This window comes from Nematostella vectensis, chromosome 4, assembly GCF_932526225.1.
Source record: "Nematostella vectensis chromosome 4, jaNemVect1.1, whole genome shotgun sequence".
NCBI lineage: Eukaryota > Metazoa > Cnidaria > Anthozoa > Actiniaria > Edwardsiidae > Nematostella > Nematostella vectensis.
In genome coordinates, this window is record NC_064037.1 from 1,182,297 (window position 1) to 1,208,867 (window position 26,571).

General features: G+C 43.2%; 1 protein-coding gene across 9 annotated transcripts in view; it reads left to right on the forward strand.

Annotated features, from left to right (window-relative positions):
* Nucleotides 1–26,571, forward strand: part of LOC116611715 — a 50,499-nt gene that overhangs the window by 5,745 nt on the left and 18,183 nt on the right. Inside the window, exons 1-2 of one of the 9 annotated variants that reach the window (XM_048726408.1) lie at nucleotides 9,945–10,048; nucleotides 10,523–10,619. The exons of 3 other annotated variants lie outside the window; for them this stretch is intronic. Coding sequence is in view for 4 of the 6 variants with exons in the window: in XM_032372208.2 (XP_032228099.1) it covers nucleotides 23,979–24,149 (171 nt within the window). In the remaining 2 variants the exon portion in view is untranslated. Of the gene's footprint in view, nucleotides 1–9,699; nucleotides 10,049–10,522; nucleotides 10,620–23,760; nucleotides 24,150–24,716; nucleotides 24,852–25,293; nucleotides 25,584–26,571 lie in introns of those variants that run through there. 5 more of the 9 variants (XM_032372207.2, XM_032372208.2, XM_032372205.2 and 2 more) reach the window with 5 other exon arrangements.

Consider the following 26,571-nt stretch of genomic DNA (forward strand, 5'->3'; position numbering starts at 1 on the left):
CGGAGAGAGCATTGTTATTTTTTTAACAGGATGTTGTAAAATAAATTTATTCCTTGCGAAACATGTAAGAAATTGTCACTATGCGATGAACGTAATGTAATCTATGTATTTAATGCAATAACGGGAAACGCATTTTTAGAACGTAAAAAAGCTAAACAGAGAACTAAACATACAAGGTCAGGATGACTATTTACTTCGTGTTCCGATATTTGCTACAAGAGAATACTAAGAGCTTTCTATGTTCACATCTTTAAATAGTTCGTTAGCTGGAGTGACCACTTTGCGCTATGTTAGGGCGATCTGTGAGCTACGCCAGGGCGAGCTATGAGTTATGTTAGGGCGATCTGTGAGCTAAGTTAGGGCGATCTGTGAGTTAAGCTAGGGCGGTCTGTGGGCTAAGTTAGGGCGATCTGCGAGCTAAGTTAGGGCAATCTGTGAGCTAAGTTAGGGCGATCTGTTAGCTAAGTTAGGGCGATCTGTTAGCTAAGTTAGGGCGATCTGTTAGCTAAGTTAGGGCGATCTGTTAGCTAAGTTAGGGCGATCTGTTAGCTAAGTTAGGGCGATCTGTTAGCTAAGTTAGGGCGATCTGTTAGCTAAGTTAGGGCGATCTGTTAGCTAAGTTAGGGCGATCTGTTAGCTAAGTTAGGGCGATCTGTGAGCTAAGTTAGGGCGATCTGTTGGCTAAGCTAGGGCGATCTGTGAGCTAAGTTAGGGCGATCTGTGGGCTAAGTTAGGGCGATCTGTTAGCTAAGTTAGGGCGATCTGTGAGCTAAGTTAGGGCGATCTGTTAGCTAAGCTAGGGCGATCTGTGAGCTAAGTTAGGGCGATCTGTGGGCTAAGTTAGGGCGATCTGTTAGCTAAGTTAGGGCGATCTGTTAGCTAAGTTAGGGCGATCTGTTAGCTAAGTTAGGGCGATCTGTGAGCTAAGTTAGGGCGATCTGTTAGCTAAGTTAGGGCAATCTGTGAGCTAAGTTAGGGCGATCTGTGAGTTAAGCTAGGGCGGTCTGTGGGCTAAGTTAGGGCGATCTGTGAGCTAAGTTAGGGCGATCTGCGAGGTAAGTTAGGGCGATCTGTTAGCTAAGTTAGGGCGATCTGTGAGCTAAGTTAGGGCGATCTGTGAGCTAAGTTAGGGCGATCTGTTAGCTAAGTTAGGGCGATCTGTAATCTAAGTTAGGGCGATCTGCGAGCTAAGCTAGGGCGATCTGTTAGCTAAGCTAGGGCGATCTGTGAGTTAAGTTAGGGCGATCTGTGAGCTAAGTTAGGGCGATCTGTGGGCTAAGTTAGGGCGATCTGTGAGCTAAGTTAGGGCAATCTGTGAGCTAAGTTAGGGCAATCTGTGAGCTAAGCTAGGGCGATCTGTGAGCTAAGCTAGGGCGATCTGTAATCTAAGTTAGGGCGATCTGTGAGTTAAGTTAGGGCGATCTGTGAGTTAAGCTAGGGCGGTCTGTGGGCTAAGTTAGGGCGGTCTGTGAGCTAAGTTAGGGCGATCTGTGAGCTAAGTTAGGGCGATCTGTGTGCTAAGTTAGGGCGATCTGTGAGCTAAGTTAGGGCGATCTGTTAGCTAAGTTAGGGCGATCTGTAATCTAAGTTAGGGCGATCTGCGAGCTAAGCTAGGGCGATCTGTTAGCTAAGCTAGGGCGATCTGTGAGTTAAGTTAGGGCGATCTGTGAGCTAAGTTAGGGCGATCTGTGGGCTAAGTTAGGGCGATCTGTGAGCTAAGTTAGGGCAATCTGTGAGCTAAGTTAGGGCAATCTGTAATCTAAGTTAGGGCGATCTGTGAGCTAAGCTAGGGCGATCTGTAATCTAAGTTAGGGCGATCTGTGAGTTAAGTTAGGGCGATCTGTGAGCTAAGTTAGGGCGATCTGTTGGCTAAGCTAGGGCGATCTGTGAGCTAAGTTAGGGCGATCTGTGGGCTAAGTTAGGGCGATCTGTTAGCTAAGTTAGGGCGATCTGTGAGCTAAGTTAGGGCGATCTGTTAGCTAAGCTAGGGCGATCTGTGAGCTAAGTTAGGGCGATCTGTGGGCTAAGTTAGGGCGATCTGTTAGCTAAGTTAGGGCGATCTGTTAGCTAAGTTAGGGCGATCTGTTAGCTAAGTTAGGGCGATCTGTGAGCTAAGTTAGGGCGATCTGTTAGCTAAGTTAGGGCAATCTGTGAGCTAAGTTAGGGCGATCTGTGAGTTAAGCTAGGGCGGTCTGTGGGCTAAGTTAGGGCGATCTGTGAGCTAAGTTAGGGCGATCTGCGAGGTAAGTTAGGGCGATCTGTTAGCTAAGTTAGGGCGATCTGTGAGCTAAGTTAGGGCGATCTGTGAGCTAAGTTAGGGCGATCTGTTAGCTAAGTTAGGGCGATCTGTAATCTAAGTTAGGGCGATCTGCGAGCTAAGCTAGGGCGATCTGTTAGCTAAGCTAGGGCGATCTGTGAGTTAAGTTAGGGCGATCTGTGAGCTAAGTTAGGGCGATCTGTGGGCTAAGTTAGGGCGATCTGTGAGCTAAGTTAGGGCAATCTGTGAGCTAAGTTAGGGCAATCTGTGAGCTAAGCTAGGGCGATCTGTGAGCTAAGCTAGGGCGATCTGTAATCTAAGTTAGGGCGATCTGTGAGTTAAGTTAGGGCGATCTGTGAGTTAAGCTAGGGCGGTCTGTGGGCTAAGTTAGGGCGGTCTGTGAGCTAAGTTAGGGCGATCTGTGAGCTAAGTTAGGGCGATCTGTGTGCTAAGTTAGGGCGATCTGTGAGCTAAGTTAGGGCGATCTGTTAGCTAAGTTAGGGCGATCTGTAATCTAAGTTAGGGCGATCTGCGAGCTAAGCTAGGGCGATCTGTTAGCTAAGCTAGGGCGATCTGTGAGTTAAGTTAGGGCGATCTGTGAGCTAAGTTAGGGCGATCTGTGGGCTAAGTTAGGGCGATCTGTGAGCTAAGTTAGGGCAATCTGTGAGCTAAGTTAGGGCAATCTGTAATCTAAGTTAGGGCGATCTGTGAGCTAAGCTAGGGCGATCTGTAATCTAAGTTAGGGCGATCTGTGAGTTAAGTTAGGGCGATCTGTGAGCTAAGTTAGGGCGATCTGTGGGCTAAGTTAGGGCGATCTGTGTGCTAAGTTAGGGCGATCTGTGAGCTAAGTTAGGGCGATCTGCGAGCTAAGCTAGGGCGATCTGCGAGGTAAGTTAGGGCGATCTGTGAGCTAAGTTAGGGCGATCTGTGAGCTAAGTTAGGGCGATCTGTTAGCTAAGTTAGGGCAATCTGTGAGCTAAGTTAGGGCGATCTGTGAGCTAAGTTAGGGCGATCTGTGAGCTAAGTTAGGGCGATCTGCGAGCTAAGCTAGGGCGATCTGTTAGCTAAGTTAGGGCGATCTGTGAGCCTAAGTTAGGGCGATCTGTTAGCTAAGTTAGGGCGATCTGTTAGCTAAGCTAGGGCGATCTGTGAGCTAAGTTAGGGCGATCTGTGGGCTAAGTTAGGGCGATCTGTTAGCTAAGTTAGGGCGATCTGTGAGCTAAGTTAGGGCGATCTGTTAGCTAAGCTAGGGCAATCTGTGAGCTAAGTTAGGGCGATCTGTTAGCTAAGTTAGGGCAATCTGTGAGCTAAGTTAGGGCGATCTGTGAGCTAAGTTAGGGCGATCTGTGAGCTAAGTTAGGGCGATCTGCGAGCTAAGCTAGGGCGATCTGTTAGCTAAGTTAGGGCGATCTGTGAGCCTAAGTTAGGGCGATCTGTTAGCTAAGTTAGGGCGATCTGTTAGCTAAGCTAGGGCGATCTGTGAGCTAAGTTAGGGCGATCTGTGGGCTAAGTTAGGGCGATCTGTTAGCTAAGTTAGGGCGATCTGTGAGCTAAGTTAGGGCGATCTGTGGGCTAAGTTAGGGCGATCTGTGAGTTAAGCTAGGGCGGTCTGTGGGCTAAGTTAGGGCGATCTGTGAGTTAAGCTAGGGCGGTCTGTGGGCTAAGTTAGGGCGATCTGTTAGCTAAGTTAGGGCGATCTGTTAGCTAAGTTAGGGCGATCTGTTAGCTAAGTTAGGGCGATCTGTGAGCTAAGTTAGGGCGATCTGTTAGCTAAGTTAGGGCAATCTGTGAGCTAAGTTAGGGCGATCTGTGAGTTAAGCTAGGGCGGTCTGTGGGCTAAGTTAGGGCGATCTGCGAGCTAAGCTAGGGCGGTCTGTGAGCTAAGTTAGGGCGGTCTGTGGGCTAAGTTAGGGCGATCTGCGAGCTAAGCTAGGGCGGTCTGTGAGCTAAGTTAGGGCGATCTGTGAGCTAAGCTAGGGCGATCTGTGAGCTAAGTTAGGGCGATCTGTGAGCCTAAGTTAGGGCGATCTGTTAGCTAAGTTAGGGCGATCTGTTAGCTAAGCTAGGGCGATCTGTGAGCTAAGTTAGGGCGATCTGTGGGCTAAGTTAGGGCGATCTGTTAGCTAAGTTAGGGCGATCTGTGAGCTAAGTTAGGGCGATCTGTTAGCTAAGTTAGGGCGATCTGTGGGCTAAGTTAGGGCGATCTGTGAGTTAAGCTAGGGCGATCTGTGAGCTAAGTTAGGGCGATCTGTGGGCTAAGTTAGGGCGATCTGTTAGCTAAGTTAGGGCGATCTGTGAGTTAAGCTAGGGCGATCTGTGAGTTAAGCTAGGGCGGTCTGTGGGCTAAGTTAGGGCGATCTGCGAGCTAAGCTAGGGCGGTCTGTGAGCTAAGTTAGGGCGATCTGTGAGCTAAGCTAGGGCGATCTGTGAGCTAAGTTAGGGCGATCTGTGAGCCTAAGTTAGGGCGATCTGTTAGCTAAGTTAGGGCGATCTGTTAGCTAAGCTAGGGCGATCTGTTGGCTAAGTTAGGGCGATCTGTTAGCTAAGCTAGGGCGATCTGTTGGCTAAGCTAGGGCGATCTGTGGGCTAAGTTAGGGCGATCTGTGAGCTAAGTTAGGGCGATCTGTTAGCTAAGTTAGGGCGATCTGTGAGCTAAGTTAGGGCGATCTGTTAGCTAAGTTAGGGCAATCTGTGAGCTAAGTTAGGGCGATCTGTGAGTTAAGCTAGGGCGGTCTGTGGGCTAAGTTAGGGCGATCTGTTAGCTAAGTTAGGGCGATCTGTTAGCTAAGTTAGGGCGGTCTGTGAGCTAAGTTAGGGCGATCTGTTAGCTAAGTTAGGGCGATCTGTTAGCTAAGTTAGGGCGATCTGTTAGCTAAGTTAGGGCGATCTGTTAGCTAAGTTAGGGCGATCTGTGAGCTAAGTTAGGGCGATCTGTTAGCTAAGTTAGGGCAATCTGTGAGCTAAGTTAGGGCGATCTGTGAGTTAAGCTAGGGCGGTCTGTGGGCTAAGTTAGGGCGATCTGTGAGCTAAGTTAGGGCGATCTGCGAGGTAAGTTAGGGCGATCTGTTAGCTAAGTTAGGGCGATCTGTGAGCTAAGTTAGGGCGATCTGTGAGCTAAGTTAGGGCGATCTGTTAGCTAAGTTAGGGCGATCTGTAATCTAAGTTAGGGCGATCTGCGAGCTAAGCTAGGGCGATCTGTTAGCTAAGCTAGGGCGATCTGTGAGTTAAGTTAGGGCGATCTGTGAGCTAAGTTAGGGCGATCTGTGGGCTAAGTTAGGGCGATCTGTGAGCTAAGTTAGGGCAATCTGTGAGCTAAGTTAGGGCAATCTGTGAGCTAAGCTAGGGCGATCTGTGAGCTAAGCTAGGGCGATCTGTAATCTAAGTTAGGGCGATCTGTGGGCTAAGTTAGGGCGATCTGTGAGCTAAGTTAGGGCGATCTGCGAGCTAAGCTAGGGCGATCTGTGGGCTAAGTTAGGGCGATCTGTGAGTTAAGCTAGGGCGATCTGTGAGCTAAGTTAGGGCGATCTGTGGGCTAAGTTAGGGCGATCTGTTAGCTAAGTTAGGGCGATCTGTTAGCTAAGTTAGGGCGATCTGTTAGCTAAGTTAGGGCGATCTGTGAGCTAAGTTAGGGCGATCTGTTAGCTAAGTTAGGGCAATCTGTGAGCTAAGTTAGGGCGATCTGTGAGTTAAGCTAGGGCGGTCTGTGGGCTAAGTTAGGGCGATCTGTGAGTTAAGCTAGGGCGGTCTGTGGGCTAAGTTAGGGCGGTCTGTGAGCTAAGCTAGGGCGATCTGTGAGCTAAGTTAGGGCGATCTGTGAGTTAAGCTAGGGCGATCTGTGGGCTAAGCTAGGGCGATCTGTGAGCTAAGTTAGGGCGATCTGTGAGCTAAGTTAGGGCGATCTGTGAGCTAAGCTAGGGCGATCTGTTAGCTAAGTTAGGGCGATCTGTGAGCTAAGTTAGGGCGATCTGTGAGCTAAGTTAGGGCGATCTGTGAGCTAAGTTAGGGCGATCTGTAATCTAAGTTAGGGCGATCTGTGAGCTAAGTTAGGGCGATCTGTGTGCTAAGTTAGGGCGATCTGTGAGCTAAGTTAGGGCAATCTGTGAGCTAAGTTAGGGCAATCTGTAATCTAAGTTAGGGCGATCTGTAATCTAAGTTAGGGCGATCTGTTAGCTAAGTTAGGGCGATCTGTAATCTAAGTTAGGGCGATCTGCGAGCTAAGCTAGGGCGATCTGTTAGCTAAGCTAGGGCGATCTGTGAGTTAAGTTAGGGCGATCTGTGAGCTAAGTTAGGGCGATCTGTGGGCTAAGTTAGGGCGATCTGTGAGCTAAGTTAGGGCAATCTGTGAGCTAAGTTAGGGCAATCTGTAATCTAAGTTAGGGCGATCTGTGAGCTAAGCTAGGGCGATCTGTAATCTAAGTTAGGGCGATCTGTGAGTTAAGTTAGGGCGATCTGTGAGCTAAGTTAGGGCGATCTGTGGGCTAAGTTAGGGCGATCTGTGTGCTAAGTTAGGGCGATCTGTGAGCTAAGTTAGGGCGATCTGCGAGCTAAGCTAGGGCGATCTGTGAGCTAAGCTAGGGCGATCTGTGAGCTAAGTTAGGGCGATCTGTAATCTAAGTTAGGGCGATCTGCGAGGTAAGTTAGGGCGATCTGTTAGCTAAGTTAGGGCGATCTGTGAGCTAAGTTAGGGCGATCTGCGAGGTAAGTTAGGGCGATCTGTTAGCTAAGTTAGGGCGATCTGTGAGCTAAGTTAGGGCGATCTGTGAGCTAAGTTAGGGCGATCTGCGAGCTAAGTTAGGGCGATCTGCGAGGTAAGTTAGGGCGATCTGTGAGCTAAGTTAGGGCGATCTGTGAGCTAAGTTAGGGCGATCTGTGAGCTAAGTTAGGGCGATCTGTGAGCTAAGCTAATGTCATCTCTGAGCTAAGTTTAGGGCGATCTGCGAGGTAAGTTAGGGCGATCTGTGAGCTAAGTTAGGGCGATCTGTAATCTAAGTTAGGGCGATCTGTGAGTTAAGTTAGGGCGATCTGCGAGCTAAGTTAGGGCGATCTGCGAGGTAAGTTAGGGCGATCTGTGAGCTAAGTTAGGGCGATCTGTGAGCTAAGTTAGGGCGATCTGTGAGCTAAGTTAGGGCGATCTGCGAGGTAAGTTAGGGCGATCTGTGAGCTAAGTTAGGGCGATCTGTGAGCCTAAGTTAGGGCGATCTGTGAGCTAAGCTAATGCCATATCTGAGCTAAGTTTAGGGCGATCTGTGAGCCTATGTTAGGGCGATCTGTGAGCTAAGCTAATGCCATCTCTGAGCTAAGTTTAGGGCGATCTGTTAGCTAAGTTAGGGCAATCTGTGAGTTAAGCTAGGGCGGTCTGTGGGCTAAGTTAGGGCGATCTGTGAGCTAAGTTAGGGCTGTCTGTGAACTAAGTTAGGGCGATCTGTGAGCTAAGCTAGGGCGATCTATGAGATAAATTTGGGCGATCTGTGAGCTAAGCTAGGGCGATCTGTGAGCTAAGTTAGGGCGATCTGTTAGCTAAGTTAGGGCAATCTGTGAGTTAAGCTAGGGCGGTCTGTGGGCTAAGTTAGGGCGATCTGTGAGCTAAGCTAGGGCGATCTGTGAGTTAAGCTAGGGCGATCTGCGAGGTAAGTTAGGGCGATCTGTTAGCTAAGTTAGGGCGATCTGTGAGCTAAGCTAGGGCGATCTGTGAGCTAAGCTAGGGCGATCTGCGAGGTAAGTTAGGGCTATCTGTTAGCTAAGTTAGGGCGATCTGTGAGCCTATGTTAGGGCGATCTGCGAGCTAAGCTAGGGCGATCTGTGAGCTAAGTTAGGGCGATCTGTGAGCTAAGTTAGGGCGATCTGTGAGCCTATGTTAGGGCGATCTGTGAGCTAAGCTAATGCCATCTCTGAGCTAAGTTTAGGGCGATCTGTTAGCTAAGTTAGGGCAATCTGTGAGTTAAGCTAGGGCGGTCTGTGGGCTAAGTTAGGGCGATCTGTGAGCTAAGTTAGGGCTGTCTGTGAACTAAGTTAGGGCGATCTGTGAGCTAAGCTAGGGCGATCTATGAGATAAATTTGGGCGATCTGTGAGCTAAGCTAGGGCGATCTGTGAGCTAAGTTAGGGCGATCTGTTAGCTAAGTTAGGGCAATCTGTGAGTTAAGCTAGGGCGGTCTGTGGGCTAAGTTAGGGCGATCTGTGAGCTAAGCTAGGGCGATCTGTGAGTTAAGCTAGGGCGATCTGCGAGGTAAGTTAGGGCGATCTGTTAGCTAAGTTAGGGCGATCTGTGAGCTAAGCTAGGGCGATCTGTGAGCTAAGCTAGGGCGATCTGCGAGGTAAGTTAGGGCGATCTGTTAGCTAAGTTAGGGCGATCTGTGAGCCTATGTTAGGGCGATCTGCGAGCTAAGCTAGGGCGATCTGTGAGCTAAGTTAGGGCGATCTGTGAGCTAAGTTAGGGCGATCTGTGAGCTAAGTTAGGGCGATCTGTGAGCTAAGTTAGGGCGATCTGCGAGGTAAGTTAGGGCGATCTGTGAGTTAAGTTAGGGCGATCTGCGAGGTAAGTTAGGGCGATCTGTTAGCTAAGTTAGGGCGATCTGCGAGGTAAGCTAGGGCGGTCTGTGAGCTAAGCTAGGGCGATCTGCGAGCTAAGCTAGGGCGATCTGTGAGCTAAGTTAGGGCGATCTGTGAGCTAAGTTAGGGCGATCTGTGAGCTAAGTTAGGGCGATCTGTGAGCTAAGTTAGGGCGATCTGCGAGGTAAGCTAGGGCGATCTGCGAGGTAAGTTAGGGCGATCTGCGAGGTAAGTTAGGGCGATCTGTTAGCTAAGTTAGGGCAATCTGTAATCTAAGTTAGGGCGATCTGTGAGCAAGGTTAGGGCAATCTGTAATCTAAGTTAGGGCGATCTGTTAGCTAAGTTAGGGCGATCTGTGAGCTAAGCTAGGGCGATCTGTGAGCTAAGCTAGGGCGATCTGCGAGGTAAGTTAGAGCTCTTTTGGAATATCCCCTTAAGAGTCCTTTAGTTCAGGAATTTAAAAGCTGAACAAGTATTTGGTTTTTAAGACGTATTGATTGATTTTTCCCTTTTGGCCTTTATTTCCCGCCTCCGTTATTTCAAAGGTTGCGCTCTGAATGTTTACATATTATTAAAGGCTTCTCAAAATGTTTACTGAACTTCCACCTTTAAAAGCTACATTTTTTTTTGCTTTATTTACTCTTTATTTAGAGTTAGATAGAGGCAATGACCCTTAAACTATAAAATGTTCTTAATTATGGTTTTTAACACTTGGAAACTGATTGTCTTAAACTATTCGACTGTTTTTTCGATAGAAATATACGCATATTGCTTGTTTTAAATCACAAAATGTTACGAAAACTAGAACCTTTAAACATCTTGAGATTTTCTACTCGTGTAAGCTTTTGAAAGCACGTTTTTAGTTTTATTGCTAGGAGAATGCTCTAAAAAAAGCGCGTTCAGCCAAACAATGCGTCGTAACGAATTATAGGATAGCCACGCACCACGCTCAATTTACCTGTTTAAATTTTAATGACTACAATACATCACAACTGTTTGTGGCTCAACCACCTTGTAAAGAGATCGCCATGATTCCAAGGCTCTGCGATGGTCGACGGTTGTTATGTTCGCAAATGTGACTCTTGATCCGCGTTCGCCTCACTTGAAAACGGCTCCAACGACTGGATGTCAAAATTTTCTCCATGTTGGCCCGGAGGGAAGCGGGAAATCGACTTTACCTGATTTACGAAAAGGTCCTTGCTATTATCACTTGGATAGATGAAAGAGATACACACGCTGAAAAGGTCGGTAGTTTTCTAAACTTGTCATGTTTTCAATCATTCCCCAAACGATAAATCGGGTATCGCGTTTTGTTGTAAAGACGAAAAACAAAACAGTGCGAAGATCGAAAAGCCGTTCGCCGTTTTCGATAAATAATTAGATACGTTTATATCTTAATGTGTCGGCAAATAATATGTTAGAGAACCCTTACATAAAAAAAAGCAAAATGCTATTGGATTTAGACCTATTTTAAAGCCTAATAAAAGATCAAAGCGGTATCACAATTTTCTATCTCATACATGGTATGACGTTCCTGAACTAAGCTCAATGTGGACTTTGAAACAAAAGTATCACCATGCATTCTCGACATTGTATTAGAAAGTTTAATAACTGTTCAACACTTATTTACCGTCGTCTTCTTACTTCTGCTTTATCCAGCAAGTAACCGAAAATATATAGAATTTGACTATAATGAAAGGAAAATTGTTGTGTTTTAGTCAATACAAGACAGCACTTGTCTATATTAGCTACTGAGCTGTCAATTATTGGTGAATCAGAAGTCCCGCTTTCCGAGATGACGGTATTTTTTCTTGGGTAAGTATTGCTTATTAAACAAGAACCTCTAGGCAAAAAATCAAGCAAACAATTACAACCTTAAAAACCTTACAATTAGAACTTTGCCATTTTTTGCTCCTGTCATGCTACAGTACAAGCGCTCATTCTTCGTCATCAATATCCTCGCTCATAATTTGCTCTCTCTCTCTCTCTCTCTCTCTTCTTTCTCTCTTTCTTTTCTTTCTCGTGCTGCGCTTTTCACGCATAGAGAAGAACGAAAAGTCTTTTTTCCTTTTTCTGTGTCATATGAAGCATCAACCTTTTCCAGGTTGACAACCTTGATTTAGTCGAACATTTGAGAAATTGAGTGCCTTCACTATTTCTGAATTAGTGTTTTCAGCCAATTCCTGCCCCTCCACTTTCTGTCCAGCTTGCAGCTAAACTCTTGCTCGCGTTCCTTTGATATTGTCGTTGGCGTTTCCTACTTTGCTCCTTCTTTATTCGGGGGGGGGGGGGGGCACCGAAAATATTGGGGAAGCATAAGAGGGTGGGCATGGAAAATTTTGTTTTACCTCACCCTCACCCCCCTCCCCCCCCCCCCCCCTCCCTCGGGATAATAAATGAACTTTGGACCCATGTATGAAGGGCTACATGAATGTTAGGAAAAATATGTCATTATTTATATTTAAAAGGATTTATTTGCGATAAAAAAAGGTATTGATTTTAAAAATGTATCTGATGCAGCTGGTCTCCGGAGTTGTCTTCATCTCTTCGTCGCCCAGCAAAAGTTAGAATCACACAAGTTAAAGGCTATTTTTTGATATAGTCCAATTGTAAAGTTGCCGCCACTTTTCAGACACATTAAATATTTACAAGCGTCTGAAGTTGCTACAAAGAACACCTAGATACTTTAAGAATGTAAGCCAATAAGGATAGGAGAAACGTACTTTCTGATTGACGCGAGTTTCAATAGCCAATCAGCGTGGCAAATCAAGACGGATCCCCTTTTTTAAAGTATCAGTCAACTGTGTGTTTCTTGTCTCGGTGACCACACTAGCGCCCGTCGCAATATATTTTTATTTGTTGCTTGCAAATCAACTGCCAAATAGTTTGCTTTTGCATTTTCTGTGTAATGTCTAGTGGATCCTAAAGTCCCACAGCGGCAACATTGTACCCACCCATAACACAATTTAAGAAATCCTCGGGTTCAGCAGTTCTCGCCAAACCCTGCGTAACTACGCTTGCCTTGCCGTCCGTCAGTTTGTCTACCATGTTGGTTGTTACTGTGAGGAAGAAGTTTACAAGTTCACATTCTTCTGAGCCACCAGCAGTCCTGGCTGACATTGGCGTTCTTTATATACGGGCCACGAATGCTGCTTTTCGCTAAATTAGCAAACTCTATGGATTCTATAGATTTTGAGAGTTTAACACGTCCGCATGTGTTGTGGACTTTGTTAAGATTCTAAATCAGGGTTCCCCACGATCTTTGTTTAGATTCTAAATCATTATATCCTCCTGACCTTTGCTCAGATTCTAAATCAGGGTTCCTCCTGACCTTTGTTCAGATTCTAAATCAGGGTTCCTCCTGACCTTTGTTCAGATTCTAAATCAGGGTTCCTCCTGACCTTTGTTCAGATTCTAAATCAGGATTCCCCACGATCTTTGTTTAGATTTTAAATCAGGATTCCTCCTGACCTTTGTTCAGATTCTAAATCAGGGTTCCTCCTGACCTTTGTTCAAATTCTAAATCAGGGTTCCCCACGATCTTTGTTTAGATTTTAAATCAGGATTCCTCCTGACCTTTGTTCAGATTCTAAATCAGGGTTCCTCCTGACCTTTGTTCAGATTCTAAATCAGGATTCCTCGCGACCTTTGTTCAGATTCTAAATCAGGATTCCTCGCGATCTTTGTTCAGATTCTAAATCAGAATTCTCCACGACCTTTGTTTAGATTCTAAATTAGGGTTCTCCCCGACCTTTGTTCAGATTCTAGATCAGGATTCCTCCTGACCTTTGTTCAGATTCTAAATCAGGATTCCTCGCGACCTTTGTTTAGATTCTAAATCAGGGTTTCTCCGACCTTTGTTCGTATTCTAAATCAGGATTCCTTTGCGACCTTTGTTTAGATTTTAAATCAGGATATCCTCCTGACCTTTGTTCAGATTCTAAATCATAATTTCTCCTAACCTTTGTTCAGATTCTAAATCAGTGTTCCCCCGACCTCTGTTTAGATTCTAAATCAGGATTCCTCGCGTTCTTTGTTCAGATTCTAAATCAGGATTCCTCCTGACCTTTGTTTAATTATAAATCCGCATTCCACCGACTTTTGTTCAGATTCTAGATCAGGATTCCTTGCGACCTTTGTTCAGATTCTAAATCAGGATTTCTCCTGACCTTTGTTAGATTCTAAATCATAATTCCTCCTGACCTTTGTTCAGATTCTAAAACAGGATTCTCCCCGACCTTTGTTTAGATTCTAAATTAGGATTCTCCACGACCTTTGTTTAGATTCTAAATCAGGATTCTCCCCGACCTTTGTTTAGATTCAAAATCAGGATTCTCCCCGACCTTTGTTTAGATTCTAAATTAGGATTCTCCCCGACCTTTGTTCAGATTCTAAATCATGATTCCTCCTGACCTTTGTTTAGATTCTAAATCATAATTCCTCCTGACCTTTGTTAAGATTCTAAATCAGGATTCCTCGCGACCTTTGTTCAGATTCTAAATCAGAATTCTCCCCGACCTTTGTTTAGATTCTAAATTAGGATTCTCCCCGACCTTTGTTCAAATTCTAAATCAGGATTCCCCACGATCTTTGTTTAGATTTTAAATCATGGTTCCTCCTGACCTTTGTTCAGATTCTAAATCAGGGTTCCTCCTGACCTTTGTTCAGATTCTAAATTAGGATTCTCCCCGACCTTTGTTTAGATTCTAAATCAGGATTCCTCGCGACCTTTGTTTAGATTCTAAATCAGGATTACTCGCGACCTTTGTTCAGATTCTAAATCAGGATTACTCGCTCATCTAACTTTTCAAGTGGATCAATCTTCACCTCATCATCCAACTCCATAAGCATTAGCAATTCATTCAGTATTCTATCAACTAATCATGATGAACCATCAAATTCACGTTCTACGCATAGTCTTTATAGTCCTCTTCCTGTCACATCTACCCCGGTTAAACGCTTCAGGAAAATCACTAGACTCAATTGTATTGAAATCAATTGTGACAGCATAAAGAGCTCTGAACGTGCAGCAGTTTTTGCCAGCCATGTTAGTATGTATAATCCTGATGTTATTTTTGGGTGTGAATCCAAACTCAGCCCAGAAGATCCAACATACTCGTCCTTTCCACCAGACTACACAGTATATCGTAAAGATCGATTGGATTCAGGTGGTGGAGGTGTGTTTATTGCCATCAAGCACGACATCCCATCATTTGCATCACCGAACCACACTATTGACTCTGGAGACGAAGATGAATCATTATGGGTTTCTGTAAAGCTCGCCAAACAAAAGGAACTCTATCTGTGTTCTTTCTACAAACCTCCCAAGGCTACTACATCACGTATCGACTACCTTTCACATGCTGTTCTCAAAATTTTCGACAAGAATAAAAAATCTCACCCTAACATTGTTATTGCTGGCGATTTTAACTGTGGAGACATAAACTGGAACTCTGACCCTCCTTCAATCACTAACCATGCGTCGGCACCCATGATGAATTACCTACTGGATTTTATCAGCAATAACGCTCTTACTCAACACGTCCTACATCCCACACGCCCAGCTTCTCTTAATACTTTGGATCTGGTGTTATCGTCATCTCTTGCTCTAGTATCCGATGTCAGAATCCTCCCAGGTATGAGTGACCACGATATTGTGTCTTTTTCTATCACCTGTAAGCCTCCAAGGCTAACAAGTCCCCCCCACAAAGTTTATATGTACGATAAAATGGATGTCGAGGGTCTCCATCGTGATGCTATGACCTTGGCTAGTGAGTTCTTCTCTTCATGTGAGTCTAGGTCAGTGGAGTCAAATTGGTCGCATTTCAAGAACGGTCTCTTATCTGCTGTTGAAAAACATGTTCCTTCCAAACTGACCAAGTCGAAACTTTCTTTACCTTGGATGTCACCAACCATTAAACGCCTTATGAGGAAACGAGATTCTCTCCTCCTTAGAGCTAAACGTAGTAACAACAAAAGCTCAGAAGTATGGCGTGCTTACCGTCAACAGAGGAACAAAGTCGTCAAGGCTCTCAAGGTTGCACATAACAACTATTTGAATGACGTGATAGGCGAAAGTTTGCAATCAGATCCCAAGAAATTTTGGAGATATGTTAAACGCTCAAGATCAGAAAATGTAGGCATTCCAACTCTCCGTAAGGATAACATGCTTTTTATATCAGATGCAGATAAAGCTGAGGCTCTTAACCATCATTTCCAGAGCGTTTTCACTAGTGATAATGGTCAACTTCCGGATCTGTCGACTTCTAGTTACCCTACAATTAAAGATATTATCTTTACCGAGCCTGGCATTCGTAAGCAGCTTGAAAGTCTCAATCCATCTAAGTCTGTTGGACCGGATGGTCTTTCTCCAAGAATCCTCCGTGATCTATCATCTGAGATCTCAAATGTGCTCACGTTTATCTTCCAGCAAAGTTTTGACTCAGGTATTTTGCCTGAAGACTGGTTAAAAGCTTTGGTAGTCCCTGTCTTCAAAAAATCCAGCAAGGACAACCCTGAGAACTACCGTCCCATATCCCTGACTTGTATATGCTGTAAAGTTATGGAACATGTAGTGCTAAGCCATCTGAACAGTCACACTGCTATGAACAACATCTTATCTGATTTGCAACACGGTTTTCGTTCTGGTTTTTCTTGTGAGACGCAGCTTGTTCTTACTACTTATGACTGGGCTACTTCTCTTAATAATCAAGGCCAGGTTGATGCTTATTATATTACTCGACTTCAGTAAAGCCTTTGATAAAGTCTCGCATTCCAAACTTTTGTATAAGCTCCGTAGTTATGGTATCTGCGGTAAGACTTGCCAATGGATCACTAGTTTCTTATCTGTTAGAACACAATTTGTCTCTGTGAATGGTACCCACTCCAGCTGTACTCCAGTGACCTCAGGCGTTCCTCAAGGTTCTGTGTTGGGTCCGGCGCTCTTCCTCTTGTTCATCAACGACATTACTCTCTGCACCAGGTCTCACCTACGTTTATTTGCTGATGATACTGTAGTCTATCGCAATATCAGGTCTGCAGATGATCATCAAGTGCTCCAGCAAGACCTGGATAACTTAACTAAATGGTCAAATGATTGGCAAATGGAATTCAACGTGTCTAAGTGTCATCTGCTTTCTATCACAAACAAGCGCAAACCATCCTTGCATACTTACTCCATCAACAATAAGTCTCTATCCAAAGTTGCAGAGCAAGATTACCTTGGAGTACGCTGTTCCTCCAATCTTCGCTGGGGCCCCCACGCATCTAAAATCTCGGATAAGGCAAACAAAGTTCTTGGTCTTCTTCGCAGGACTTTGAAACCATGCAGTCAGCTAGTTAAAGAGAGAGCATACTTTACCTTAGTAAGACCTATTCTTGAATACGCAGCTCCAGCTTGGAACCCTTATACTGATACCGATGTCAATCGCCTGGAACAAGTGCAAAAGAACGCTGCACGGTTCGTCACCAACACATATGACCCGTATGCAAGTACCACAAAACTTGTTAAAGACCTATCTTGGGACACTCTTGAACAAAGACGTTTAACTAGTCAGGCTATCTTATTTTATAAATTTCATAATAGTCTTATATATGCTAAATTACCTGATCTTGTCACGCGATCAACCAGATCCACCAGGCGCAAAGAGCTGTATTATAACCAATTGCAAGCAAATACCCTAGCTTTCAACTATTCTTTTTTCGCTAGAGCCATAAGAATCTGGAATTTGCTCCCCAACGACGTCAAATCAATTAATACCCTTGCCAAGTATAAGGCTGCTGTTCAGCCTGCAGTTAGATCTCTACAAGTACCTAGCTACTTGCGCAGGCTTTAGATTCCCAACCCATTAGCTGCTTAGTTTGTTTGTTTATTTAATACTCATTCATTTATTTATTTATTTAACTATTTATCTATTTATTATTTATGTATTTAGCTATTTATCTATATCATTTATCTGCAATTAGATTTAAAGTGCATGTTACTTGTGTTAGCATTTAGATCCTCAATGGTCCTTTCCCCTTGTGGCGTTCTGTGCTTCTGTCTACGCCGGAGTCCTCTGCAATGCTTTGTTGAAGCGGTTGCGAGTGATTCTGGTGTGGATGGGGGTGTGGAGCGCCGTAGGGGGAAGGGTCCATTAAATATTTCGTTTGTCTGCTTGTTATTCACTACTAATTTATTTATTTGTTTATTACCTATTTGTCTCAAGTATCTATCCTGTTTTCTTATTTTATCTATTTACTTATTTATTTATTTATTTACTTATTTATACGTTGATGTTTGTTTTTGCTACAGTTACTCTTTAATACTCTTTGTATCACAATTATACAATAATTACAATATTTACTTATACAGTTACTCTTTAATACTCTTTGTATCATAATTATTCGTTATTATTTGAGCAATACTTATTGTAATTATTTTAGCTCTATATGCCTCCTAGTATTAGCGAAAGCTACTTATAGGAGTAATAAATCGAAGTACTCGCGACCTTTGTTCAAATTCTAAGTCATAATGCCTCCTGACCTTTGTTTAGATTCTAAATTACGATTCTCCCCGAACTTTGTTCAGATTCTAAATTGTTCAGATTCTAAATCAGGATTCCTCGCGACCTTTGTTCAGATTCTAAATCAGAATTCTCCCCGACCTTTGTTTAGATTCTAAATTAGGATTCTCCCTGACCTTTGTTCAGATTCTAAATCAGGATTTCCCACGATCTTTGTTTAGATTTTAAATCAGGATTCCTCCTGACCTTTGTTCAGATTCTAAATCAGGGTTCCTCCTGACCTTTGTTCAGATTCTAAATCAGGGTTCCTCCTGACCTTTGTTCAGATTCTAAATAAGGATTCCTCCTGACCTTTGTTCAGATTCTAAATCAGGGTTCCTCCTGACCTTTGTTCAGATTCTAAATTAGGATTCCTCCTGACCTTTGTTCAGATTCTAAATCAGGGTTCCTCCTGACCTTTGTTCAGATTCTAAATCAGGGTTCCTCCTGACCTTTGTTCAGATTCTAAATCAGGATTCCTTCTGACCTTTGTTCAGATTCTAAATCATAATTCCTCCTGACCTTTGTTCAGATTCTAAATCAGGATTCTCCCCGACCTTTGTTTAGATTCTAAATTAGGATTCTCCACGACCTTTGTTTAGATTCTATATCAGGATTCTCCCCGACCTTTGTTTAGATTCTAAATCAGGATTCTCCCCGACCTTTGTTTAGATTCTAAATTAGGATTCTCCCCGACCTTTGTTCAGATTCTAAATCATGATTCCTCCTGACCTTTGTTTAGATTCTAAATCATGATTCCTCCTGACCTTTGTTAGATTCTAAATCAGGATTCCTCGCGACCTTTATTTAGATTCTAAATTAGTATTCTCTCCGACCTTTGTTCAAATTCTAAATCAGGATTCCCCACGATCTTTGTTTAGATTTTAAATCATGGTTCCTCCTGACCTTTGTTCAGATTCTAAATCAGGGTTCCTCCTGACCTTTGTTCAGATTCTAAATTAGGATTCTCCCCGACCTTTGTTTAGATTCTAAATCAGGATTCCTCGCGACCTTTGTTTAGATTCTAAATCATAATTCCTCCTGACCTTTGTTCAGATTCTAAATCAGGATTCTCCCCGACCTTCGTTTAGATTCTAAATTAGGATTCTCCACGACCTTTGTTTAGATTCTAAATCAGGATTCCTCCTGACCTTTGTTCAGATTCTAAATCATAATTCCTCCTGACCTTTGTTCAGATTCTAAATCAGGATTCTCCCCGACCTTTGTTTAGATTCTAAATAAGGATTCTCCACGACCTTTGTTTAGATTCTAAATCAGGATTCTCCCCGACCTTTGTTTAGATTCTAAATCAGGATTCTCCCCGACCTTTGTTTAGATTCTAAATTAGGATTCTCCACGACCTTTGTTTATATTCTAAATCAGGATTCTCCCCGACCTTTGTTTAGATTCTAAATCAGGATTCACCCCGACCTTTGTTTAGATTCTAAATTAGGATTCTCCCCGACCTTTGTTCAGATTCTAAATCATGATTCCTCCTGACCTTTGTTTAGATTCTAAATCATAATTCCTCCTGACCTTTGTTAAGATTCTAAATCAGGATTCCTCGCGACCTTTGTTCAGATTCTAAATCAGAATTCTCCCCGACCTTTGTTTAGATTCTAAATTAGGATTCCTCCTGACCTTTGTTCAGATTCTAAATCATAATTCCTCCTGACCTTTGTTCAGATTCTAAATCAGGATTCTCCCCGACCTTTGTTTAGATTCTAAATAAGGATTCTCCACGACCTTTGTTTAGATTCTAAATCAGGATTCTCCCCGACCTTTGTTTAGATTCTAAATCAGGATTCTCCCCGACCTTTGTTTAGATTCTAAATTAGGATTCTCCACGACCTTTGTTTATATTCTAAATCAGGATTCTCCCCGACCTTTGTTTAGATTCTAAATCAGGATTCACCCCGACCTTTGTTTAGATTCTAAATTAGGATTCTCCCCGACCTTTGTTCAGATTCTAAATCATGATTCCTCCTGACCTTTGTTTAGATTCTAAATCATAATTCCTCCTGACCTTTGTTAAGATTCTAAATCAGGATTCCTCGCGACCTTTGTTCAGATTCTAAATCAGAATTCTCCCCGACCTTTGTTTAGATTCTAAATTAGGATTCTTCCCGACCTTTGTTTAGATTCTAAATCAGGATTCTCCCCGACCTTTGTTCAGATTCTAAATCAGGATTCTCCCCGACCTTTATTTAGATTCTAAATCAGGATTCTCTCCGACCTTTATTTAGATTCTAAATCAGGATTCTCCCCGACCTTTGTTTAGATTCTAATTTAGGATTCTCCCCGACCTTTGTTTAGATTCTAAATTAGGATTCTCCCCGACCTTTGTTTAGATTCTAAATCAGGATTCCTCGCCACCTTTGTTTAGATTCTAAATCAGGATTCCTCGCCACCTTTGTTTAGATTGTTCAGATTTTAAATCAGAATTCCACCTGACCTTTGTTCAGATTCTAAAGCAGGATTCCTCGCGACTTTTGTTCAGATTCTAAATCAGGATTCCTCGCAACCTTTGTTCAGATTCTAAATCAGGATTCCTCGCGACCTTTGTTCAGGTTATACTGACCCAGTAGTCTTTTTTTTAGATTCGTCCCTAGACGTTTTCGCACCTCCCACGCTAGACCTTCGCTCCTTCTGGTCACCTCCCACATTAGACCTATGCTCCTTCTGGTCACCTCCCACATTAGACCTTCGCTCCTTCTGGTCACCTCCCACATTAGACCTATGCTCCTTCTGGTCACCTCCCATATTAGACCTATGCTCCTTCTGGTCACATCCTACGCTAGACCTATGCTCCTTCTGGTCACCTCCCATATTAGACCTATGTTCCTTCTGGTCACCTCCCACATTAGACCTTCGCTCCTTCTGGTCACCTCCCACATTAGACCTTCTCTCCTTCTGGTCACCTTCCACATTAGACCTTCTCTCCTTCTGGTCACCTCCCATATTAGACCTTCGCTCCTTCTGGTCACCTCCCACATTAGACCTATGCTCCTTCTGGTCACCTCCCATATTAGACCTATGCTCCTTCTGGTCACCTCCCATATTAGACCTATGCTCCTTCTGGTCACCTCCCACATTAGACCTTCGCTCCTTCTGGTCACCTCCCATATTAGACCTATGCTCCTTCTGGTCACCTCCCATATTAGACCTATGCTCCTTCTGGTCACCTCCTACGCTAGACCTATGCTCCTTCTGGTCACCTCCTACGCTAGACCTATGCTCCTTCTGGTCACCTCCCATATTAGACCTATGCTCCTTCTGGTCACCTCCCATATTAGACCTATGCTCCTTCTGGTCACCTCCTACGCTAGACCTATGCTCCTTCTGGTTCCCACATAAGACCTTCGCTCCTTCTGGTCACCTCCCACATTAGACCTTCGCTTCTTCTGGTCGCCTTCCATGTTAGACCTATGCTCCTTCTGGTCACCTCCCATATTAGACCTATGCTCCTTCTGGTCACCTCCTACATTAGACCTATGCTCCTTCTGGTCACCTCCTACATTAGACCTATGCTCCTTCTGGTCACCTCCTACATTAGACCTATGCTTCTTCTGCCTTCTGGTCACCTCCCACATAAGACCTTCGCTCCTTCTGGTCACCTCCCATATTAGACCTATGCTCCTTCTGGTCACCTCCCATATTAGACCTATGCTCCTTCTGGTCACCTCCCACATTAGACCTTCGCTCCTTCTGGTCACCTCCCATATTAGACCTATGCTCCTTCTGGTCACCTCCCATATTAGACCTATGCTCCTTCTGGTCACCTCCTACGCTAGACCTATGCTCCTTCTGGTCACCTCCTACGCTAGACCTATGCTCCTTCTGGTCACCTCCCACATAAGACCTTCGCTCCTTCTGGTCACCTCCCACATTAGACCTTCGCTTCTTCTGGTCGCCTTCCATGTTAGACCTATGCTCCTTCTGGTCACCTCCCATATTAGACCTATGCTCCTTCTGGTCACCTCCTACATTAGACCTATGCTCCTTCTGGTCACCTCCTACATTAGACCTATGCTCCTTCTGGTCACCTCCTACGCTAGACCTATGCTCCTTCTGCCTTCTGGTCACCTCCCACATAAGACCTTCGCTCCTTCTGGTCACCTCCCACATTAGACCTATGCTCCTCCTGGTCACCTCCCACATTAGACCTATGCTCCTTCTGGTCACCTCCCATATTAGACCTATGCTCCTTCTGGTCACCTCCCACATTAGACCTTCGCTCCTTCTGGTCACCTCCCATATTAGACCTATGCTCCTTCTGGTCACCTCCTACATTAGACCTATGCTCCTTCTGGTCACCTCCTACATTAGACCTATGCTTCTTCTGGTCACCTCCCATATTAGACCTATGCTCCTTCTGGTCACCTCCCACATTAGACCTTCGCTCCTTCTGGTCACCTCCCATATTAGACCTATGCTCCTTCTGGTCACCTCCCATATTAGACCTATGCTCCTTCTGGTCACCTCCCACATAAGACCTTCGCTCCTTCTGGTCACCTCCCATATTAGACCTATGCTCCTTCTGGTAACCTCCCATATTAGACCTTCGCTCCTTCTGGTCACCTCCTACGCTAGACCTATGCTCCTTCTGGTCACCTCCTACATTAGACCTTCGCTCCTTCTGGTCACCTCCTACGCTAGACCTTCGCTCCTTCTGGTCACCTCCTACGCTAGACCTATGCTCCTTCTGGTCACCTCCTACATTAGACCTTCGCTCCTTCTGGTCACCTCCTACGCTAGACCTATGCTCCTTCTGGTCACCTCCTACATTAGACCTTCGCTCCTTCTGGTCACCTCCTACGCTAGACCTATGCTCCTTCTGGTCACCTCCTACGCTAGACCTATGCTTCTTCTGCCTTCTGGTCACCTCCCACATTAGACCTATGCTCCTTCTGGTCACCTCCCACATTAGACCTATGCTCCTTCTGGTCACCTCCCACATTAGACCTTTGCTCCTTCTGGTCACCTCCCACATTAGACCTATTCTCCTTCTGGTCACCTCCCACATTAGACCTTTGCTCCTTCTGGTCACCTCCCACATTAGACCTTCGCTTTTTCTGAAAACCTCCCACATAAGACCTATAGACCTATAATATGCAGTAGGAGTCGCATTTAGAAAGACTTAATTCGGCATGCGTGCTGATACGCCAATCTCAGGCTATCAATTACTCCTTCCCTTTTTTTGTTCGCTAAAAGATGTCTGCAGACCCTGTGTCATCTTTTGTCAGAAGTTGTAATCTGTGGTTACTGACATTTTTTACGTTTTGAAAGACCCAAAACTATTGCTGCAGAATTTTAGATATTTAAGATTTAAGGTTATAGAAGCAATAAGGGTTTTTCTTTTCTCAGAATAGTTAAGGGAAGGATTTTTTTATGTTTTGAGTGCTCTAAACTGATGCTATTATGTAAAGTATTTGGGCAGTTTTTTTAAGAAATGTGCCGTCTGGCCTGTCTTAATCAACCGTACATTTTCTAGCGGCTATATTTAGTAAAGTGTATCTTTACTGAAGTGTTGGCTGTAGAAAATATTATACCCGACCTTTAGAAAGCACGATCATACGATCTTTTCCTGTTTTTTTTAACCCATATACATATTTAAGGCGTTCCTTAAATATGTATAGCTGTAAATGTTTTCATAAAATAGCATTGCAGCCCATCAAAATAAAATAAAGATAAACACTAGGGTAACACGTATGCGATGTCGCATTTGCTTGATAGTTTGCTTTCGTTTATAACGATTATTACATATCACTCTATTTTTTAGTCTTTTTTTCATAATTTTTGTTTTATTTATACTTAAAAGGCAGATCCGTTACCAAATAAAACGTATTAAGCTAATCGGTTTTAAGTGCTTGGACGTTTTATTCACAGAATGAACACGAGATTGTAAAATGCTTGGTCAACAATGTCATTTCCTAACTTTATATACCCCGTCTACACACGAGATTGCTTCATATTTTTTGTTAATATGAAATTTCTTAGGAGACACATACCCCCTAAGCGTATACATTACACAAGATTGTTTTAATATTTTTTGTAAAGCGTCCGCATGTATCGTTTTGAGCGCTCAGCTTAGCGGGTAACTATACGTTTATATTCATTCCTGCTTAGTTTGTTTTCTCTGTTGTGCTAAAAAGTGTCTTTTCTTTGTATGTTATCAATTCCTTTACCGCCCGCTGCTCGCCACCGTTGAGTTTTATCTCAACCTGAATTAGAAAACATATTCACTGTGCGTTAAATTTCCCAAATGGCTACAAACTAGCTTTAGAAACTCTCAAGAAAACAATACTCTTTCTCTGTATAGATTTTTCCTTGTTTTCAAACCTCACGCACTGCCTACTAGCAGATGTATGATACTTTGGGTTTTTAGTCATAAATAAATAAGCAGCCTTTTCTTTAATATTCCAATGCCATTCAGTACATGGCTAATTGTAAATGATCGCTTTCGTATCTAAAGTCTCGAATAATTAAATCTTCTCTTTGTTGGTTTGACCTAGCGTTTTTTCATTGGGTAGCTTTGTGAGTGAAGGTTTCAATGAAAAACGATTCAGCCCGTGTGGTTAAGTGCTGACTCCTTAAGGAGATAGCCGTGTAACAGAATTCATTCAGAAACATGTCGCCCCAGTGGAGTCTATCGAGGTCGTTTAGAGATCTCCCAGTGTCTGAACATGTCGAGGTTCCTCGTCGAGCGGCAAGTAGCTCGGATTTTATCCGAACCTCGCAATCCTTGGAACCTTCAAGTGGACAGTTGGATATGCCCAGATTGGCGTCCCAGCGAAATTCGGTTTGTTTTAGTCTCAACCGTTGTTTCCCTAGTTGCATTACCTCCGGCTTTAGCCGAAGTCAAATATTAATACACTAATGGCATTAGAGTTAGCAGGATCCTACTTTAGGATAGCAAACGTTAGGATTGTGTGTGGCATGTTAACCATTTCCAACGTTTTTCAAGTCATTGGAATTTAATATTCGATGATAATCCAGCCCCTCCAACAAAATACGCAAACACATTAAATTCAATTGGATTTAGGATATTTTCATAATGTCTTATATCTTAATATCATTTGTAAAGTGTTTGGAATTGGAATCGGAAACAGGGCACCTTATTTTCAATTTATGTGCACACTATATATACTTACATCAGTGGAAAAGAAACCATGGATTCAATTTGATTCGGCAGTACAAATTGATCTTTAATAAATTGCGCTCTGGGAGATCAAACTCAACTACTGATCACATATGCAAACGAACTTTACGCCATCTATTGATCTAGTGCTACACTACGTACTACTTTAAGACAACGGCCTTCCAACATGAACATTAAAAGATGAGCTCCTTACCACTGCAGTGCCGTGACTGACTTGTCAGTAAGTATTTGCCAAGTGTCTTGAAGTGCTTTAGTACCCGCAACTACCGTAATCTGGGACCACATCGGGGCCGAGGAATCGGAAACTAAGGAATTGCTTTTCGCTAGCAGTAGTAACATCAGGTATGAGAAAGCATTCTTTTTTTGAGTAGCATATACAACTATTTTCTCGTATTTTTGCTTCGGACGATAAACAAAATTATCCTTAGCGAACTGTAGAGGCAATTAAAAATCAGTTAATACCCTGAACAGGAACGTTTTTATTTGTTTATTTTTTAGAGCTGGTAATGCATAAATCAAATCCTTTATAAATTTAAAGCATCGATATTGTAAAGAGAGGTATCTGGATGTTCACTTGTGCATTTAGCTGACCGTTTAGGTTATTTACTTGTTAGTTATTGTTTTCTTTTGTATCATGTCAGTATTATTGTACGAGGAGTTCCATTCCATGTGACTGCATTGATTTAGTAAAGAGCGGTGTCTGGATGGTCACTTGTGCTTTTAGCCGACCGTTTGTTTTTACTTCTTAGTTATTGTTTCCTTTTGTATCCTGTCTGTATTATTACGCGAGGAGTTCCATTCCATGTGACTGGGATTTGTCGCATGGTCTCGAGTTATTATCTCGTCGAACTTGCAAATGTGGCTCTTTTACATAGTCTGTGCAATGTTTGCGCAACTAGTTTTACCTATTGTTTTGAAGGCGAACGAACTACTCGGATCGACCTATTTCAAATCTAATGTATAAAATCTAATGTATAAGAAAATTAACCCTGGGAAATGGACAGATGCGTTAAGCAGTGATGCAGCCAGTGAGGACTTTTTAAGAAAATGGAAAAAGACAACTTTCCTGAAGAGGTAGGGAAAGCTTTCGTGTTGTTTCCCTCGCGTTTAAGATAATAATAATAATAGAAAAGTTACCATAGACTCAATACAAGATACCATTTTAAAACTAATTGATTATAGATAACCTTTTTATGAAAAATAGATAGTGGAATTGATTTTATTTTCAATATGCTCGCAGAGGGCGATACTTGCGGTTTACGTTTCTTAAAATAGAATTATGTCGTTTAAAATGTAATTTCCACAACGTGTAAGCTACTGTTATATTCTTAGAGAACAATGTGTGATGGTTTTCAGTCACAGAGTTTCTCTGCTTTTTAAATGCTCGAATGCTTCTTGTAATGAAATCCATGGATTTGCGCTATATTAATAATTTCGTCAATTTCAATATGTCCTTTTTCCCCAACTCTTGCTATGATAGGGGGATCTTAGATATTTGTGGTCATTTTTTAACTTGATTCAGAAATTTTTAACAACTTTATACCAAGTGCCAGGACAACTGAAAGTTTCTTCAAGCACGCCGTGTGTAAATGTCGTTAACGATTTTCCCTCTTTGTATAAAGTCGTACAATTTGCAGTTTTAAACTAGTCTTTCGATTTGAATCTATAAAACGATGCAAGGAGGCTTTAATAAAAAATGTATCTTTTCTTGAAACTCTTGGAATTATCATCCAAAGGTTGTAATCATGTCGCACAATATTAATATTAATTTGTGCAGGTGATTAGAAAGTTCGAATTTGAAGGCCACGATCAGAGGAATAAGTTGTTTGACATTGCAAACATGTAACATATAAATCTTTCGCGATGTTTAACTCGTTTGACTGCCAGTAGCAGCATGTCTCTGTTTAATTATATGACTATCAGGGTTACGGTAGTCAAAGCAAAGTCTACTTCCCAATTAGTGCACCTTCCCCTGATAATACGAGGCGGGATATTATTTTTCTAACTAAATTGCTTTTGATGAGGATATGATATCGTTTCGACGTGTTAGTTCTAGCCTCGT